Source organism: Mchenga conophoros, linkage group LG2, assembly GCF_057382185.1.
Source record: "Mchenga conophoros isolate Kocher_MC1m ecotype Shallow Benthic linkage group LG2, M_conophoros_male_GT1.1, whole genome shotgun sequence".
NCBI lineage: Eukaryota > Metazoa > Chordata > Actinopteri > Cichliformes > Cichlidae > Mchenga > Mchenga conophoros.
The window spans coordinates 6823534-6842671 of NC_140527.1; the positions used below are offsets into that span (position 1 = coordinate 6823534).

Genomic DNA, 19138 nt, shown 5'->3' on the forward strand with positions numbered 1-19138 from the left:
AACAGGTGCTGGCACCAGCTGAACACCAGCCCCTCCCACCCGAGGAACTGAAATGGGTGGAGGCGAACGCTGGGCCCGAGCTACCCTGGGAGCAGGAACAGGAGGAGAGAGAGAAGCTCAGGAACGACCTCAAAATGCACAATATTGCCAACTGGGTCTGGGCATATAGTCTTTGCAGAGTGGGCAACCTCACACACATCCAACAGGGATACAGAACAGTCCCTAGGAGGAGCCACAGTCTCAATAGATTGTAGAGAGGGGCAACTAGAGTCCTTCAATGTCCTTGGGGAGCAGACAGCCTCTTCCTTTAGAGAGCCTAAGTTACAGCCTGCAATCTCCGTCCCTACCAACTGCCTGTGCCCTTGCTGAAAAGTACATGGCTGAAAAGCTGGCTTAGAAACATTAACCACCTCCCTTTCAGCTGATTTGAAAACAGAACTTGCAGCCTCCGGAAATTTCACAGCAGTCCGAAAATTTCTCCCCCCAGATTCAAGTAAAGTGGTCTTAGTCATTTTAACACGGGGTTCAGATTGTGCAGAATGAAAACTGGTTCTTAAATCCTCAGAGAAGAAGTTTACAGGGTTAACAAACACAGACTCAACTACCTCTAAGTTAGCAGATTTAGATTCACTTGCATGGCAGGTAGCCTTCAGGGTCTTAGGTGTGGATTTATTGTTTGTTAAATTCATGAGTTCAGGGGGAGCATGAGAAAAACAGTCTTTGTTGCTCACCACTGATTGTCCAGAGGAAGCGGAGCGACGGCTGCGTGAGCGTCGCTCACTCTGGGAAGAGGGAGGTAAGCCAGACTGCAAATCCTCCTGCAGACCGGACCGAAAGTCTTTCGGTGGGCCGGGCTGGGACGAAGAAGCGGGACGTTTGTGTAGCTCCGAACGTGGAAGTCCCAAAAACAAAGCAAAGGATTGCAGTGGAGTAAGCCCAGTGTCTTCCACCACATAATCCTTCTTTCCGTGACAATTTCAATTTCTATCATAAAATTTAAAAAAAAAAAACTGAAGCTCAAACATAAACTCCAAGTGATAAGAAATGCACTTCAAGTTTTTGGAGTTTCACTCTCTCAAGATGTATGAATTAAGAAATTATAGTAATTAAAAAAGATAATAAAACCCTACAAAAATAATTTTATGTAAAAAAACAGGACTTGGTGACATTTGAAGGGGAATCGAAAGACTCTATTCTTGGTTCCTGCTAAAGAAGCTTGAGAATTTCTCAGAGTATATCGTGTGTCTTTGATCCACACAGCCAGTCCTTTAAGAAATGCCAGATAGCACACTGTGACCAGTCCCAGACTGCCAGTTTATACTATATGAAAATTTGAACTAATTCATCCACAGAGTGTGTGTCCATTATTCAACGCAGCACTGAAAAAAACCACCCAAAGCTAAAATGAAGGGGATTCTAATATATGTTTTGCACAGGCTTTCTGTTGAGTTTGGCACAGCATCTGAGAATTATAAACAGTGTAGTGTGTACTATTAGCTTCAGTTGTACCTTCCAATTAATCCAAAAACCACAGTTATTAACAATCAAGAGCACCAGGAAGCACAACAAAAATACTCCCAACGCAGCAACTCCTGAGAAAGATTTGACAAAGATTTCAACCTTATATGGCTGACATCACAATCATTTATGGTCTTGGGAGTCTTTCCATATGAGACAGAGGCAACAAAGACCTTGACTTTTCTTTTATAGCTCTTTAATTTATAGACCATTTCAAATGTCAGGAAGTACAGGCTGCCACTACAAGACTGCAGGAAAAACCGCCTGGCAGAGGCACATGGCTCTCCCATTGTTAATAATCATTACATAATCAGACCGATCTGATCTACTGTACTGTGCCCTGAACAATGTTCTCACACTTGGCCACAGAAGCAGCGAACAGCGAACTGTGACTTGTGATATCATTAAAATGCAACGCATGGCCAGACCACCCTTACTCCCAGAGCATCAGATGCTTCCAACAACCAGCAAACAACAGCATTATTATTTCAGAGACAGACTGTTATGTCTCTGGCTTTGACCAAAGCCGCCAGGTTCCTAACAGACCCACTGAAACATACAGTATTTTACAATGCCTCAAACCACACTTGTCATCACTGTGCTCGACGGGATTAGAGCCGAAACCTACAGCCTGTTGGCCTTTGCCTTGAAGGTTTGTTCTACTTCTGTTATGGTCTGGCCATCTGCAAAGAGCCTTCTCAATATATCCCCAAGCCTTGGCCTTAAAAGTAGTCACGGAACCCTTGTTCTGCCATACTGCATGAAATAGGTTATGACAATAACAATTTAACAATCCACTTGGAGTTCAATCAAGACATGGAATGTAGGAGGTCATGCTTCAGAAATCTAGAGCTGTTTGAAAAGTCAGGAGACACGGCCTCATACTGTTAGCTTATATTGATCTTCGAAGCAAGGAAAAAGAAAAATGATCCAGTGGAAATGCTGCCAGCTTGATTTCACTGCACACAGAGCAGGGATCCTCTCACATCATTACAGCAAGCTAAATGCAAATAGTAATCAAAATTACATTATAGCCATTTTCATCTGTAAAAGCTACATGTGATAATAATAGGTTTTCTATTTGTTTGTATCTTTTCATGCAATGGTGAAGTCCTATAAAAGAGAGAGGCAACGTGCACAACGGAGGGGGAAAAAATATTTTTCACATCATCAAACAAACCGCTGCTTGCCAGGAGAAAAGAATGTCAGGAGCAGGTTGCGTCTCCTAAACATGTTAGCAGAATAACATACGTCAGTCTGTGTGGGTCTTCTGCACAATAAAGATTCCACGTATTAAAGAGGGGAACAACAAAGACAGACACAGAGACACAGATGGGAGTTGGCAGCGGTTAAAGCTTAGCTCAGAGTGGGAAGAAAAGAGATGGAAAAGGGGGGGTAGCAGTGTTACAAGTGTCATTGTTGAGATGGGTTGGGCTATTAAGTCATGAAACATAAAAACAAACAATTTTTATATGAAAATATACACTGAAAACACTTGAAATGTAGATTTAATCTCAGTTTTTTTTCACCATCTTTAGTCAGTTTTTTCTCAACTGCCGCCCCTTGTATTTAAAATAGCCCACATTATGATTGTTAAAAACAGGTAGGCAGACAATACCCATACTGCTGGTCAAACCCAGACTAACAAGGGAAAAACTACTAAAGGTGATTTCTGGAAATAAACACCCTATTAACACCCAATTTAAAAGTGCTTTTACTCTCCAAACTGCTCCAGTGGAGTCACCGTGCCCGTAAAGGGTAACTCTCAGGTGAGAATCTTTAGTGCGCATGCGCCAACCAGCGTGCAGCCTGTTACATTCGCTCCTGCTTTTCTCTTAGTTTAGCTTTTTTTTTCCTACGTATTCTTTTTTTTCCTGACTTGTATTTTCCTCCGTTTTCTATCTCTTACTCAATCATGTGGATTGAGAGAGTTTTTGTTCTTCTGGTGGCCGTGGAACTGTTACTTTTATCAAGGAACGGGACCGCGGCACATCTCCTACACGCACGGACTGTTTACTCCAGAGATCAGCTGATCGCCCTGATGCCGGCCGGTTCGCTGGCCAGGCCCGCAGAAGTACCAGCTGAAATTTGGAGGAAAACACATCGGGGATGCAGAGGTCAAGGACAGAAGAGAAGAAAAAAGGTGACGGTGAGACAGCGGAGGCTCGAAGCGAGGAGGAGGTTTAAACCGTGTCTGCCGTCTATCGTGATGGGTAATGTGCGATCGTTGGCAATTAAAATCGACGAGCTCTCAGCACTGGTACGGAGTCAGAGGGAATACCGAGAGTGTAGCCTGATGTGTTTCACCGAATCATGGATGCACCAGGACATTCCCGATGAGAATGCTTCCGTGGAAGGCTTCCACACTGTTCGGGCGGACAGGGACAGCATCGCTAGCGGTAAGCGGAAAGGAGGTGGGCTTGCTGTTTTAGTTAACAACCGGTGGTGTAACCCTGCCAACATAACAATCAAAGAAAGGATTTGTTGCCCGGACACTGAACTGTGTGCTGTTGGACTCAGGCCGTATTATTTACCCAGGGAATTCTCTCACGTCATCTTGGTGGCTGTTTATGTACCCCCCTCTGCTAACCCCACAGCTGCATGTGACACTATCCACTCTGCCATAGCTCGGCTACAGACTCAGCACCCGAGTGCCTTTATTGTGATCTCGGGTGACTTCAACCATGTATCACTGGACAATACACTACCAACATTCAAACAATATGTGGACTGTCCCACCAGGGGAGAGAAAACTTTAGACTTACTGTATGCTAACGTCAAGGATGCATACAGCTCCTCCTCCCTCCCCCCACTTGGTAGGTCAGATCATAACCTGATTCACCTCACCCCCCGCTATGTGCCAATTGTGAGGAGGGAACCTGTGACCACCAGGACTGTCAGGAGGTGGTCAGAGGAGGCCTTAGCAGAACTACAGGGCTGTTTCGAGGTGACCGACTGGGAAACACTCTGTGAGCCTCACGCCGAGGACATCAATGGGCTTACTGAGTGTATCACAGACTACATAACTTTCTGCACCGACTCCATTGTTCCAGCTCAGACTGTTCATTGTTACCCAAATAACAAGCCGTGGGTGACTAAGGACATCAAAGCCCTCCTCAACAACAAGAAGAGGGCTTTCAGAGGGGGCAACAAAGAGGAGGTGAGGAAGATCCAGGTGTTACTAAAGGACAAGATCAGAGAGGCTAAGGACAATTACAGGAGGAAGCTGGAGTGGAAACTCCAGCAGAACAGCATGTGTATAAAAGGCTCTGGGATTTTATGTCTATGTTCTGCAATATTGTGTGGGGTGGAGTCGTAGGAAATGACGTAGGCAGAAGTTGGGGGTATCGCGATGCTACTTGAGAAGAGGAGATTTTTTCTGTGTTAGTTCTGTTACCTCGTAAGCTGTGTTCCTGGTTGCCATCCTTCACGTGTTGCTCCGAGTGTTAAGTTCATGACTGGAAGTAAGTTTCCTTAAATATGTTCATTTTCCGATTCTGATGTTGGCCGCGGCTTTAGTTACATTCTACCGCATTGTAGCACCGCATTTTTTCATCTCGTGACTCGAAGCATGTGCCGCCGGCCGCCGCCATTATGTAGTAATTTTATTCGGCCACACGATGGCGCCAAAGTCCTTTGTTTACAGTTAGAGTGGATGTTTCGGCTATGTATGACATTCTCACTGTGTTTAATTGTGTCCTTTCTGTGTTTGGAGCAAGAGATGTAAGATTGGCATAGTTCAAATTATATATGTCCTGTTATGTGTATATTCAGATGGATGTGTTGGTTTATTTCATTTAATCCTTTATATGTATCTTAGTGAAGCTGTTGCTGTATATATTTATGTACTCATGGCAACTTGTTTGTTACTACAGACTGCTGGCAACACTGAGCATCTAGGTGGCAATAAAACAGCTGGCGGTGACAATCCAGCAAAGTGGAAGCCTGTTGTCCTCCTTCCTGTATCCTGACCGATACACCATCTTGTTAGCTGCTGAACCTAAAAGAACTAGCCCTCACCACAAGTACTCCACAACATTGGTCCTTCGAGCCGGATGAGTTATCAAGATGGAGCCAGATGGAGCGACATGTCCTGATGCAAGGCCTAAACGCCATACACGTCGACCAAGCCGGTTTGAGGACTTTGATGTTAACTATACAGGCCACCTCTTTAGGGAAATGCTGCAGTGGGATACCCCACAGCCTCACACAAGAAGCGACAGAGTTCAGCCTCAGTATAGTCATACGCCACCCCTCTACAGCGACAGGGATGGGGCCTATTACAATACACCCCCTCCACTGGGAAGAAGTGAACAAGATGTGGACCTTAATAGGAGCCTCTCACCTGAATTTGCACCTTCCAATTGGCCAGGGTCTTCAATACACACATTTCATACAGAATTCAGAGCCTTGCAGGCCGAAAGAGAGCAGCTACTCCAATCACAGCAAATTTTACAGGAGGGCCTCAAAGAACTGAAGGAAGCAAAGAGTGACCTCAGAGAACTGATTGGAGTGGCTCACCTGCTGAGGAAGGATATGGCTCACCTGACTACCTCACAGCCTAGCACCAATCATCCCCCCAAGCGCGATTCAGGAGAGGTATACACCACCCCTGAGACAATGCCACAGGAGGAGGATGAGGAGGTGTGGCCTGACCCACCGCCATGGCCTGAACCGATGGAAGAGTTGCACACAGGATTCTCCCAAATGAAGGTTGACGAACAATACTCCGATGATGGTGTACAGTACCACCCTCTACCCCACACAGCATATTTTGCTGGTGAGCCTTCGCTGCCGAGTCATCGCTGCACCCCATATCAGGACCCTGTGGCCAAGGATGGAAACACGTTTCATGCCCCTCCACAACACTCTGTGCCACCCCCCTGCTGGGCACCAAGTAAGACAGGTTTGCTCCCAACCAAGCCTGTTCCAGCCAGTTCCCCCTCTCTTGTCACTGGAGTAACCAGTGGGCACGGCAGCAACCCATCTGCTCCTCTTTCGGCTGAGCTAGTGTACAGGGGGCCCAAACCAACCATTCCAAGGTTCATTCATTCTGATCCCTCTGAGTTTGCTAGGCTCCGCATGGCTTTAGAGAACCTACTCCCTCCTAATGCTACTGAGCTCTTCAAGTATCAGATACTTGTGGACCACCTCAAACTAGATGAAGCTCGACTTATTGCCGATGCTTACCTGAACTCACCCAAGCCTTATACTGACACCATGGCAGCCCTCCACGACAAATTTGGACAACCTCATCAGCTCGCCTTGAGAAAGATAGCAAGTGTCCTGGATGGTCCTGAAATAAGGCGAGGTGACACAGTAGCCTTCCAAAGGTTCTCCCTTCAGGTGCAGTCACTAGTTGGGCTGTTACAAACATTAGGACTGGAAGGAGAAGTGGAGTTGAACTGTGGGTCCCACGTTGCCCGACTAATAAGTAAGCTTCCTGCCGAACAGAGAGCTGATTTTCGTCGACACCAGTTTAAACAGCCCGGGAGCACCTATACTCTGTACGACCTATCTGCATGGCTTCGTCAGGAGTCCTGGTGTCAAGGATTTGACGGCCAAGCAGGTGTAAGAAACAGTAGAGAAAGGACCAGTGTAAAGGCTGAGGCCCGTCCAGGCCGACAAACCGTGACAGTCCTACATAACCTAAAGGGGCCATCAGAACACACTTTTCCACCAGTGAAGGAGAGCTAGAGGGAAGGTCAAGAACAAAGCCTACTGTGCCTACTGTGAGAGCACAGAACACTATTTCAGCCAATGTGATGATGTAGCCAAGCTCTCCAAAGAGGAAATAAAGGACTGGATACAGGTCAACAAACGATGCTGGCGCTGTGCCCGAACTCATTTGGCTGCTCAGTGCACACTAAAGAAACCCTGCAGCCGCTGCCAGGGTAAACATCTGCTGGCTCTTCACGAGGTAAATGCCAGGACAGAAGGAAACAACGCTGGCATGGCTGCAAAGGAGGAAAGCTGCCTAACCAGTTCGGCTTCGGGCTCACTCTACCTTGATCGCCATGGGGCCAGCAATCGTGTCATGCTGAAGATTGTACCTGTGCTTTTGAGCCATGGAGAGCGGACTCTAGACACCTATGCTATACTTGATGACGGTTCAGAGAGGACCATGCTGCTCCCTGCTGCTGCAAAGACTCTTGGTCTGGCAGGCAGCCCGGAGGACCTGCCATTACGAACCGTCCGCCAAGATATTCAGATGCTTCATGGACATACCGTATCCTTCCGCATCTCTGCTGCTACCAACCCTGGATCCTACTACAAGATTGATGGAGCGTTTACAGCTGATCATCTCAACTTAGCTCACCATACTTATCCTATCGACCAGCTGAGAAGGAAGTACAAATACCTGCATGGGATCCCGGTCCCTGCCCTGAAGGAAGCCAAGCCTCTGCTTCTCATTGGTTCAGACCAGCCACACCTGATCACCCCCATAGAACCAGTCCGCCTCGGCCCACCTGGAGGCCCAGCAGCAGTCCACACCCGGCTTGGCTGGACCCTTCAAGGGCCAAGTCTTTTCATGGGGCGCCAGACCCAGCCTGTCCTATCCCTGTATACATCCGCCCAATCAGACGAGTTGCTCAAACATGTGGAGCGGCTCTGGCAGGTGGACGTGGTGCCTTACCGATCCGAGAAAGAGGTCACTCGGTCGAAACAGGATCAGCAGGCTGTGGCCCTGCTCGAGGCAAGAACAACTCGCAGGATGGTCGATGGAGTCTTCAGGTATGCTACACCTCTACTCCGTCACCCACAGATGCCGCCACTGAATGCACCAAAGGAATCAGTCATGCCCATGCTTCGAAGCACAGAAAGGCGCCTGTTAAAGGATCCCAGTCGGGCTGATGCCTACAGGGCAGAAATGCAGAAGCTGATCCAATCAGGAGCCGTGAAGGAAGTTACGCATGAGACTTCGCCCAAGGAGAACTGGTACATACCGCATCATCTTGTCAGTCATAACGGGAAGAATCGCCTGGTGTTTAACTGTTCCCATAAATACCTTGGACAGTCCCTGAACCAGTTCCTGTTGCCTGGCCCTACTCTTGGAGCTTCCCTGCTGGGGGTGCTGGTCAGGTTTCGTGAACACCCCATAGCTGTGAGTGGAGACATCAAGGGGATGTTCCATCAGGTACTGCTCCTCCCTGAAGACCGGCCCCTGTTGAAGTTCCTTTGGCGGGACTTAAAGGTGAATGAACCCCCTAAAATCTTCGAGTGGCAGGTCCTGCCATTTGGGACAACTTCAAGCCCCTGCTGCGCCACCTTCGCCCTGCAGCATCACGTGATGGAGCACACACAGCCTGACGACAGCCTGAGATTCTCCATCGAGAGGTGTTTCTACGTAGACAACTGCCTACAGAGTGTTGGCTCACCGGAAGAAGCGAGAGATCTGGTGGATCGGCTAAGAGAGTTGCTGAAATCAGCTGGCTTCGAGCTACGTCAGTGGGCTTGTAATGATCCAAGTGTCCTGAGCCATTTGCCTCCAGAAGCTAGATCACAGAGTCTGGATCTGTGGCTAGCCGAGGACAAATCCAACCCGCTAGAGACCACGCTCGGGCTCAGCTGGGACTGGAATACCGACTCCTTGGGTTATAAGCACAGGCCCGTGTCCTATGAGGTGCCAACCCTCAGAAACATCTATAGAGTCCTAGCCTCACAGTACGACCCTTTGGGCTATCTGTTACCCTTCACCACTCGGGCCAAGCTCCTTCTCAGGCAGTTATGGGATAAGAAGCATGGTTGGGACGACTCGAATCTTCCCTCCACCCTCCTGCAACCTTGGTCTGACTGGGAGGTGGAGCTTCAGTTCTTACCTCACCTTACCTTCCCACGTGCCTATGTTCCTGCCAGTGCTAACTTAAAGGGGGCCATTCGTGAGGTGCACATTTTTGGGGATGCTTCTGAGAAAGCTTATGGAGCAGTGTCCTATATGAGGACTGTAGAACAGGATGGGCAAGTTCACCTCACCTTCATCCCAGCTCGCTCCCGGGTAGCCCCCAAACGAGCTCCCCCCATTCCCCGCCTCGAGCTCTGTGGAGCCTCGCTGGCAGCGCAGCTGGCCAGCACCCTGAATAAGGAACTCACCTCAGCGATTGAAAGAACAGTCCTGTGGTCCGATTCGACCACTGTTCCTACCTGGTTGAGCTCACAGTCCTGCCGCCACAAGGTCTTTGTAGGAGCCAGGGTAGCTGAGATACAGGAGTTGACGGAACACTGTACCTGGCGCTACATAGACCCAGAGAGCAACCCAGCGGATGACCTGACGAGAGGGAAGGCTCTGGCCGAGCTCAAAGTGCCTAATTGGTGGTCGAATGGACCCCCCCCTCCGCTCAACAGTCCTGACACATGGCAGGGGAATCCGAGCTCCGAGCCCAGCAATGACGAACCTGAGCTCCGGAAAACAGTCCTCTGTGGAACCTCCATCACCTCCACACCTACCTGTCAGGATGGAATGGCGTGCAAGACCCGGCAGGAGCCCTTGGATGTTACCGTTAAAGAGCTTTGTGGTCAGGCACTCTCGACTGCGCCATCCAGTGCCGAGGACCATCAGAATGCTGAACAGGCCATCCTCCGGCAGGCTCAACAGGAGTCATTTCCCGAGGAGTGCAGATTGCCCTCAGAAAGAAAACCTGTCTCATCCAGAAGCCGCTTGCTTACCCTGGCACCTGAACTGGATACCCCAGCCGGCCCCATCAGAGTAGGGGGTCGGCTGCGACGCCCAGAAGGTCTGGACGGACCCACATTGCATCCGATTGTCTTGGATCCTTCACACCCTTTCACACGCCTGCTTATCAAGAAATATGATGTTGATCTGCATCATCCAGGCCCCGAACGGGTCTTCGCGGAGCTGCGGAGGTCTTACTGGATACTGCGTGGAAGAGAGGCAATTCGCAAGCACCAGCGAACCTGTCCTGAGTGTCAGCGTTGGAGGGCACAACCCTCTGTTCCCAAGATGGCTGACCTTCCAGCTGCTCGGCTTAGACTGTACAAACCAGCCTTTTACTCAACCGGTGTTGACTGTTTCGGGCCTATGTTTGTGAAGGTAGGAAGACGTCATGAGAAACGCTGGGGAATCATTTTCAAGTGTATGACGACGAGGGCGGTACATCTTGATCTCCTAAGTAGCTTAGACGCGGATGCGTTCCTCATGGCCCTGAGGCGATTCATAGCCAGAAGAGGGACACCGGCAGAGTTATGGTCTGACTGTGGGACCAATTTCAAAGGGGGAGAACGAGAACTCAGAGAAGCCTTTGCCAACATGTCAGAGACATTGCAAGGGAGGCTCGCCCGTCAGAAGATCAGATTCCAGTTCAACCCCCCGGCAGCCCCACATTTCGGAGGTGTATGGGAGAGGGAAATCCGTTCAGTGAAGACAGCTCTGCGCACCTGTGTGGGTTCCCAACCTCTTCACGAGGAGGTACTCCGTACAGTTCTGCTTGAGGTTGAATTGATCCTTAACGCAAAGCCCTTAGGCTACGTTTCCACCGACGTAGCCGATGTGGACCCTGTGACACCCAATAGTCTCCTCATGGGGCGGCCTGATGGATCACTACCCCAGGTGGTCTACTCTGAGACAGAGAACCTCAGTCGGCGACGTTGGAGGCACTCACAGATTCTTGCTGATCAGTTCTGGGCAAGATTCATCAGGGAATACTTGCCTGGCTTACAGGCAAGGCAGAAGTGGCAGTCAACTCCTCCTGAACTTCTGGAAAAGGCAGTTATTATGGTTGCAGATCCACAGCTGCCTCGAGCCTTGTGGCCAATAGGCCATGTGATTAAGGTTCATCGTAGTGATGATGGACTTGTCCGATCTGCTGATGTGAACGTTAATGGACGTGTTTACACCAGACCAGTTGCTCGGTTGGTAGTTTTACCTGCCGTGCCATCGGAAGACAGCGATACTAAGCAGAATAGCAAGTCGCCTCCCTCAACTGATTAGGGAGCCTTTTTTCGGGGAGCAAATGTGTAACCACATTTGGGGGCGGCTGTATAAAAGGCTCTGGGATTTTATGTCTATGTTCTGCAATATTGTGTGGGGTGGAGTCGTAGGAAATGACGTAGGCAGAAGTTGGGGGTATCGTGATGCTACTTGAGAAGAGGAGATTTTTTCTGTGTTAGTTCTGTTACCTCGTAAGCTGTGTTCCTGGTTGCCATCCTTCACGTGTTGCTCCGAGTGTTAAGTTCATGACTGGAAGTAAGTTTCCTTAAATATGTTCATTTTCCGATTCTGATGTTGGCCGCGGCTTTAGTTACATTCTACCGCATTGTAGCACCGCATTTTTTCATCTCGTGACTCGAAGCATGTGCCGCCGGCCGCCGCCATTATGTAGTAATTTTATTCGGCCACACGATGGCGCCAAAGTCCTTTGTTTACAGTTAGAGTGGATGTTTCGGCTATGTATGACATTCTCACTGTGTTTAATTGTGTCCTTTCTGTGTTTGGAGCAAGAGATGTAAGATTGGCATAGTTCAAATTATATATGTCCTGTTATGTGTATATTCAGATGGATGTGTTGGTTTATTTCATTTAATCCTTTATATGTATCTTAGTGAAGCTGTTGCTGTATATATTTATGTACTCATGGCAACTTGTTTGTTACTACAGACTGCTGGCAACACTGAGCATCTAGGTGGCAATAAAACAGCTGGCGGTGACAATCCAGCAAAGTGGAAGCCTGTTGTCCTCCTTCCTGTATCCTGACCGATACACCATCTTGTTAGCTGCTGAACCTAAAAGAACTAGCCCTCACCACAAGTACTCCTCAACAGCATGAGAGAGGTGTGGAGGGGCATGAAGACCATCACTGGATTCAGGCCAACCAACAGCAGGGGAACTGAGGGAGGTGAGAATAGAGCCAATGAGTTGAATCTGTTTTTCAATAGATTCGACACCACAGTGTCTGCTCCTACCCCCACAACCTCACCTGTAGTCAGCCTGGAATCCAGAGCCACACCACTGTGCCAGCCTCTCTCTTCACATGGCGCTGTTGCCTCCTGTGAGATTCCTGACACCCCTCCCCCACCCATCACCTTCACTCAATACCAGGTTGAGATGCAAATGAGGAGACTTCACTCAGGCAAGTCTGCTGGACCAGACGGAGTGAGTCCCCTTGTCCTCAAGACCTGTGCCCCCCAGCTGTGTGGAGTCTTTCATAAACTGTTTATGCTGAGTCTGAGTCTGCAGAGGGTCCCGGTGATGTGGAAGACATCATGCCTCGTCCCTGTACCAAAGACGCCACGTCCCAGTGGCCCCCAGGATTACAGGCCCGTGGCATTGACCTCCCACATCATGAAGACCCTGGAAAGGCTCATCCTGGACCAGCTGCGACCCATAGTAAGACCACACCTGGATCCCCTTCAGTTCGCTTATCAGCCTCGTCTCGGAACTGAGGACGCCATCATCTACCTGCTCAATCGTGTCTACACCCATCTGGACCAGCCGGCGAGCACTGTGAGAGTCATGTTTTTTGACTTTTCCAGTGCTTTCAACACCATCAGGCCGACCCTCCTGGGTGATAAGTTAGCAGCGATGCAGGTGGATGCTTCTCTGGTGTCCTGGATTGTTGATTACCTGACAGGAAGACCACAATATGTACGTCTCCCACAGTGTGTGTCTGACAAGGTGATCAGCAACACAGGGGCACCACAGGGGACTGTCCTCTCCCCCTTCCTCTTCACCCTCTACACCACAGACTTCAGCCACTGCACAGAGACATGCCATCTTCAGAAGTTTTCTGATGACTCTGCGGTGGTTGGATGCATCAGCAGGGATGATGAGACAGAGTACCGGGCTGTGGTCGACTCCTTTGTCACGTGGTGTGAGCAGAATCATCTGCAGCTCAACGTGGCAAAGACCAAGGAACTGATCGTGGACTTCAGGAAGACCAGGAAACACTTGACCCCTGTTTCAATCCAGGGGGTCAGTGTTGACATTGTGGAGGACTATAAATACCTTGGAGTACACATTGACAATAAACTGGACTGGGCTAAAAACACCACAGCACTTTACAGGAAGGGCCAGAGTCGTCTCTATTTTTTGAGGCGACTGAGGTCCTTCAACATCTGCCAGAAAATGCTGAGGATTTTCTATGAGTCTGTTGTGGCCAGTGCAATCCTCTATGCTGTTGCATGCTGGGGGAGCAGGCTGAGGGTCGCAGATGCCAACAGACTTAATAAACTAATCCGTAAGGCCAGCAATGTTGTGGGGATGGAGCTGGACTCCCTCAAGGTGGTGTCGGAGAGGCGGATGCTGTCCAAGATAAAGACAATGTTGGATAACACCTCCCACCCACTCCATGACATGCTGGTCAGTCACAGGAGCACGTTCAGTGAGAGACTGAGATTACCGAAAAGCACCACTGAACGACACAGGAAATCATTCCTGCCTGTGGCCATCTCCCTGTACAACGCATCCACTTAACACACTGTTTGCTGCTACAACTACACATGTTTCTTTTCCAACTATTTATTTATGAGTGACTTATGTATGTATGTATGTATGTATGTATGTATGTATGTATGTATGTATATATATGTATATATTGTACTATTCTTAGTTAGTGTATTGTCTGTCTTGTCTTAATGTTGGTTTAAAATGGAGCACTGTAACAAAAAATAATTTCCCCCAGGGATCAAAGTATTCTGATTCTGATTCTGATTCAGAATATACACAGTGTCATTATGACTGTGAAACCAGGCATTACTTAGGAACAGTCTGTTGCTGATAAATTCAGTCAGTACAGGTGGCATCTTTCAACAAATAACAGAATTCAAACTGAAGGAATAGAGAGATATTTTGGGATTGTGCTTATTTTCTTGCCAAGAGTGAAATTTGAAGACTGATGCCACTATTATGTCTGCACTGTAAACATTGAGCTTGGCAGGCAGGAAGAAGCTGCTAGCTCTTTTCAAAGTTCAAAATTGCATCTGCTAGTATTGCTAAACCTCGCTAACTATCTGGCTATACTAAAATAACTCTGCAAATACTGAAAAACTAAATGAATTTTTGGTGTTGCACAGGATGTGCTAGAGACATTTCTTGGCCATCAACAGCTGTTTGCAGTGACTTCCTAGTCTTGTTGTCACAATGTGGCTGCCATTTCAGGAGTGAAGATGCACTGATAGTGACAGGCAAAATGTTGCTTCGTATATTAGATGGAAAGCCAAGGATCAGATGAACAAATTAGCTAAGAAATCTGCTGATTTGTGTTAGCAGGTACATTTTTAAGCTTTGAAAAACATCTGCTTCATGTTTTCCCTCACCTCCCGACTTTATGGTTGACTAAATTAATTTAGTCAACCATAAATTTGGTTCCACAGTCAAAACATTTCTTCAAATGGTTGTAAAAACCAAAAAGTATGAGAGTATATCTTGAGCACTGAACTTTCTTTATCTGGTTCAGCTAATTCTAAAATATATTTTCTCATTTACTTTAGCTCCACTGATTCATTTCTGTTTGCCCAAGGTGAATTAGAGTTATTTTGCAAAGCTTATGGAACTAAAATGTTTAAAGGGGATCTTTTATTCTCATTTTAAGCTCCTTAATTTTATTCTTCAACTCTGTTTAGGTAGTGTTGCTAGATTCACGGTTCAAGATCCCTGTCAGTTCGCTCTTTATCTCAGACTAGCTCATTTTTATTTTTATTGGCTGCCCCTCGTAAACATGAGATGTGAACAGCAGGTGGGCGGGGCTTCTGTGCTTACAGAAAGAGCTGACCGTTTAGGGATATCCTCTCAAATTGACACCATACAGGACCAAGAGCAGAAGAAACTGTCTGCGAGGCAGCGTTTAGAGCAGCTTTTGGCTTCACTTGGTAAAGCGTAAAAGCTCCCCTTTAAATCAACATAAACATGTACTTCTAAGAATAATGTTCTGCCCTTTAGATGAACCAGTTTCTGCCAAAAACCAGAAACAGTCCATATAAGAGTTATAGAATGGGCTCAAACTAGCACAGATACATTCATATTTATTTATATTCATTATATTTGGGCAGAGGCAGAAGTTTAAGAGGCATTTATCTCTTAAACCTTTTCAAAAGCAAAGAAAACAATCTGCGTGACTGGATACCAAGAACATTTCTTTTAATGTCTTTTGGGTGAACAGACCTTTTAGATATCAAACGGAGCTTTGAAAAAGTGTTTATCAAGCATGGTGTTAAATTCTGAGAGTTGAAAGGTTGTGTGTACACCTCCATCTGCAAGGGACTCGAACACATCGTTCACTGTATAAACCCATTAAAGCAGCTTTACCGGCACAGCAAGTATGTTGTCTTGTGACACATGCTCAGGTCACATGTTAGAAACCTCAACACGGGAAACTGGTAGTGTTACAGTTTTTATCCCCCACATTTGATCAGTGGTCTTGTACAGTTTTCAAAAGAGGCCAGAGCAGACCATTATTGGTTTAATGGGAAAACCTACTTGAACTGACCTGGCTGCAGCATGAACAGTTGTATCTGACATGTGCACAGAAAGACACAAGAGTACTTCTCTCAGAATAAAATCTGCTTTCAAAGACCATTTACCTCTCTAAAATAGCCCATAAAGACATCTCAGAGGATAATTGCTAAAGATTTTTGAACCTGCTGTGACGCCTGGACACCTGAGATCACGGTGAAAACTCTAAAATGGTACCATTTTCAGTGGCAGCGCAATTTTCCTTCCCAACATACAGCTTTATTGTCATATCACCCCAAATCTGCCCCCTGCAACTAGCCACCATCAGTGGGTGCTCACACCTTCAGATTGTGTGCTTTTCCTCTCAAAGCTGAAATGCCTTGATCAGTTTCCTAGCATTTTATTCTTCCTTCTAGTCAAAAGCATTATTGACTCAAAAGCCTTTGCCTCCCTACTGTGCCCAAAAGAAAGTCGTTTTAATGAAAAGCAGAGCAGCTCCATTAACACTATACCTGCTCAGCTGCCACCTACAGTATATCTTTTGTTAAATGGCTTAATTGGAGTCCAAAGAAGAAAAAGAAAGACTTTTCTGGTCTTAGTGTGGTGGAGAAAAAGAATGTTTTATACGGCTATTTAGCTTTGTCATCTTGAACATTATTGTGCACTGATATTATTGGCATCATTCAGTGCACAAAGTCTACAGAGTCATTCTAAAAATGAGCATTGTCTTATCTCACTATCCGCTTCCCTCTACAGCTGACTCTTATTTATTAAGACTGGTTTATCAAATATCCTCACTTCATTCTGCACAGTATATATAATATATAACTTACATAAATGATACATTACTTGGTTCCTGGCTTGTATTCAAGTGGAGAATCAATTAGTGAGTGCAGCCTTGAAAACCAGATTCACAGATCCATCTAATGCACCATTGGAAATAGATTCTATCTTGCGGTTTCAAAGAGCTTCGAAAGATAAAGTGGATGCATTGCGGGAATGGAGTGTTTGAAGTTTGATCGTAGAGGCCTGCAGATGGCTGAACGTTCAAACTGCATGGCTTCTGTAGCATTTGTACTTTCTACACAAGATTTTTACTTGATGGTGCAATTAGTCAAGGAATGTGCTGGGATTGGCATCATCTGTGCACCTTATGAATTACAAAGTATGTCAACATTGTGTGGGAAGGACCAAACACCAAGAATGTAAAGTATTTATGAAGACATCCTCTGTCTTGTCCCTTTGATGTGCATACTGCACTTACTGTAACCAAGTAAAGTTGTCACTGGGTGAATCAGGATTCAGTCTTGTCCACAAATCAAAAAAGAAAAGAATAATAAAGGTAAAAATTGAAGAGTTAGCCTAGTTTTTGTATGATCTGTGCAGATAGAGGTATTTGGATCATTTAAAGGCAAGAAAACACTAAGAAAAAAACACTAAAACTAAAACTCTTATTAAAGTGTCGAATGATGATGCATAAATGTGTTTAAAACATAAGTAAACCTGTAAGATTTCCAATTATATTGTCATCTGAAACATGAACTTCAAAAGAATGTGCTTTTATCCACAGAATATATTATTAAATTAATTTGAAACATGACAAATTCTGTTGTATATTAATGTGCACGAGTCCTACTTTTCCACACAAAAAACAAAAAAATAATGATGACGCTCCCACGTCCTGCAACAGTAACCTCGTGTAGTGGATTTAACATGTAAAATCTAAGTCGTATCGATTGAAGAACTTAATCTGGTTTTCTGCTGGGCTACTTTTAAGTCCGTCTGATGCACCGCAGCAGAGATTAAAACAATGACCCCCAAATATTTTCTTTCGCAAATCGACAGACAACACAGTTAACGGCCATCCCCGGCAGAGCCCGTAATATAGTACTGCCAAATGAGTCAGGCGCAAAGCAGAGGATGAAAAACAAAAGTATAATCCCTTCGCTGCTAACGGTGTCACTCAAGGATTAGCGTGCCAAGGGGGAAAAAAATAACACGCTAAGTACTACGCGGATAAATTAAAAGCTCTGGGCAAGGCGGCGTGCCTGCAATCGTTTCAGAAACATTGATTGTGTTACAATGGGGAATGTTTGTGCTTCAGTGCTCTCACCCTGACAGCATAACAGCAACTATAATCTCAACTTCAGATATCCGGATATCAGCTGATTTGAGTCTCCGGGACCTGGCTGAAAGTAAATTGAAAATGGTAAAAGCTTAAGGCAGTAGATTGAGAGATATTTTCTGAGTCGGGGAGACTGACCCGGTGGATTATTAGAAAAGAGTTGTGGCGCCTCACCGATGATGGGGGTTAAGCTGTGTGTCTGATAGCGAGTCACACAGAGATGAATGAGGACTTCCTCGGGAAGGCGCTCAGATCGGATGGGCTTTAACAATTAGTCCACAACAGCATATAAAACACACAAACACACATTTTCTTACCTGTGAATCCAGACGTTAACCATCCAGGAGGGTAATCCGAACAACAGTTGCGGTGAACGGATTTAAGCAACACTTCTCAACAAAGTAAGGACCAATTAATGATAATCTCGAGGTCGGGTCAAATCCACGGACGGTCTGGGGGTAATTTCCGATGTGGGCAGAGAGCTATGCTCCGTAGAAGTTTGCACCTCTAAGCAGCCAAAGGGCAGATTGTTAATCCTTTCCCAAAATAACACCAAGTACAGTAGAGCCGACGGAGGAAGGAGAAGGCGAGAGGAGGGTGTAGAGTTCAGCACCACGACAGAGTGGACAGCTCCGACGGCGCAGCGATCTCACCTCGGCCGCTTTCGGGTCTCGTGTGCGCCACTGAGGTAGGAGCCACCAGCCCCAACCTCACCTACTGGCTCAGTCCTGACCGGATTTACATACAATCACAGGGGAGGGAGGGAGGAGAGGAGGGGGTGAACCAATCACAAGTATCCCGTAGTAGGCAGTATAGGCAAGAGAACGAGCGCACACCGACAGAGTGGATGTGGAGCGGTTTAGTGCCTCCGTGCCAAGCGAAACTGTCCTTGACTAAAACGGGAGAGAAAGCGAAGCGCGAGAAAGAGAGAGAGAGAGAGGGGGGGGCAGAGAGAGTGCGAGAGAAAGAGAGCGAGAGAGACGGGTCTTATGGCTGCCCCACTCTCTCACTTACTCACACAGAGACACACACACGTATGTGTATTTATATTTATACACACGCAGACTCATATATCAACCATAAAGTAATGC

General features: G+C 46.8%; 1 protein-coding gene across 2 annotated transcripts in view; it reads right to left on the minus strand.

Moving 5' to 3' along the window:
- Nucleotides 1-18926, minus strand: part of fstl5 (follistatin-like 5) — a 203683-nt gene extending 184757 nt beyond the window's left edge. The window contains exon 1 of one of the 2 annotated variants that reach the window (XM_085284620.1): nt 18365-18926. In XM_085284620.1, the coding sequence (XP_085140746.1) occupies nt 18365-18387 (23 nt within the window). In that variant the 5' untranslated portion in view covers nt 18388-18926. The remainder of the gene's footprint in view (nt 1-18364) is intronic. The other variant, XM_085284630.1, reaches the window with a different exon arrangement.
- Between the last annotated feature and the right edge of the window lie 212 nt (nt 18927-19138).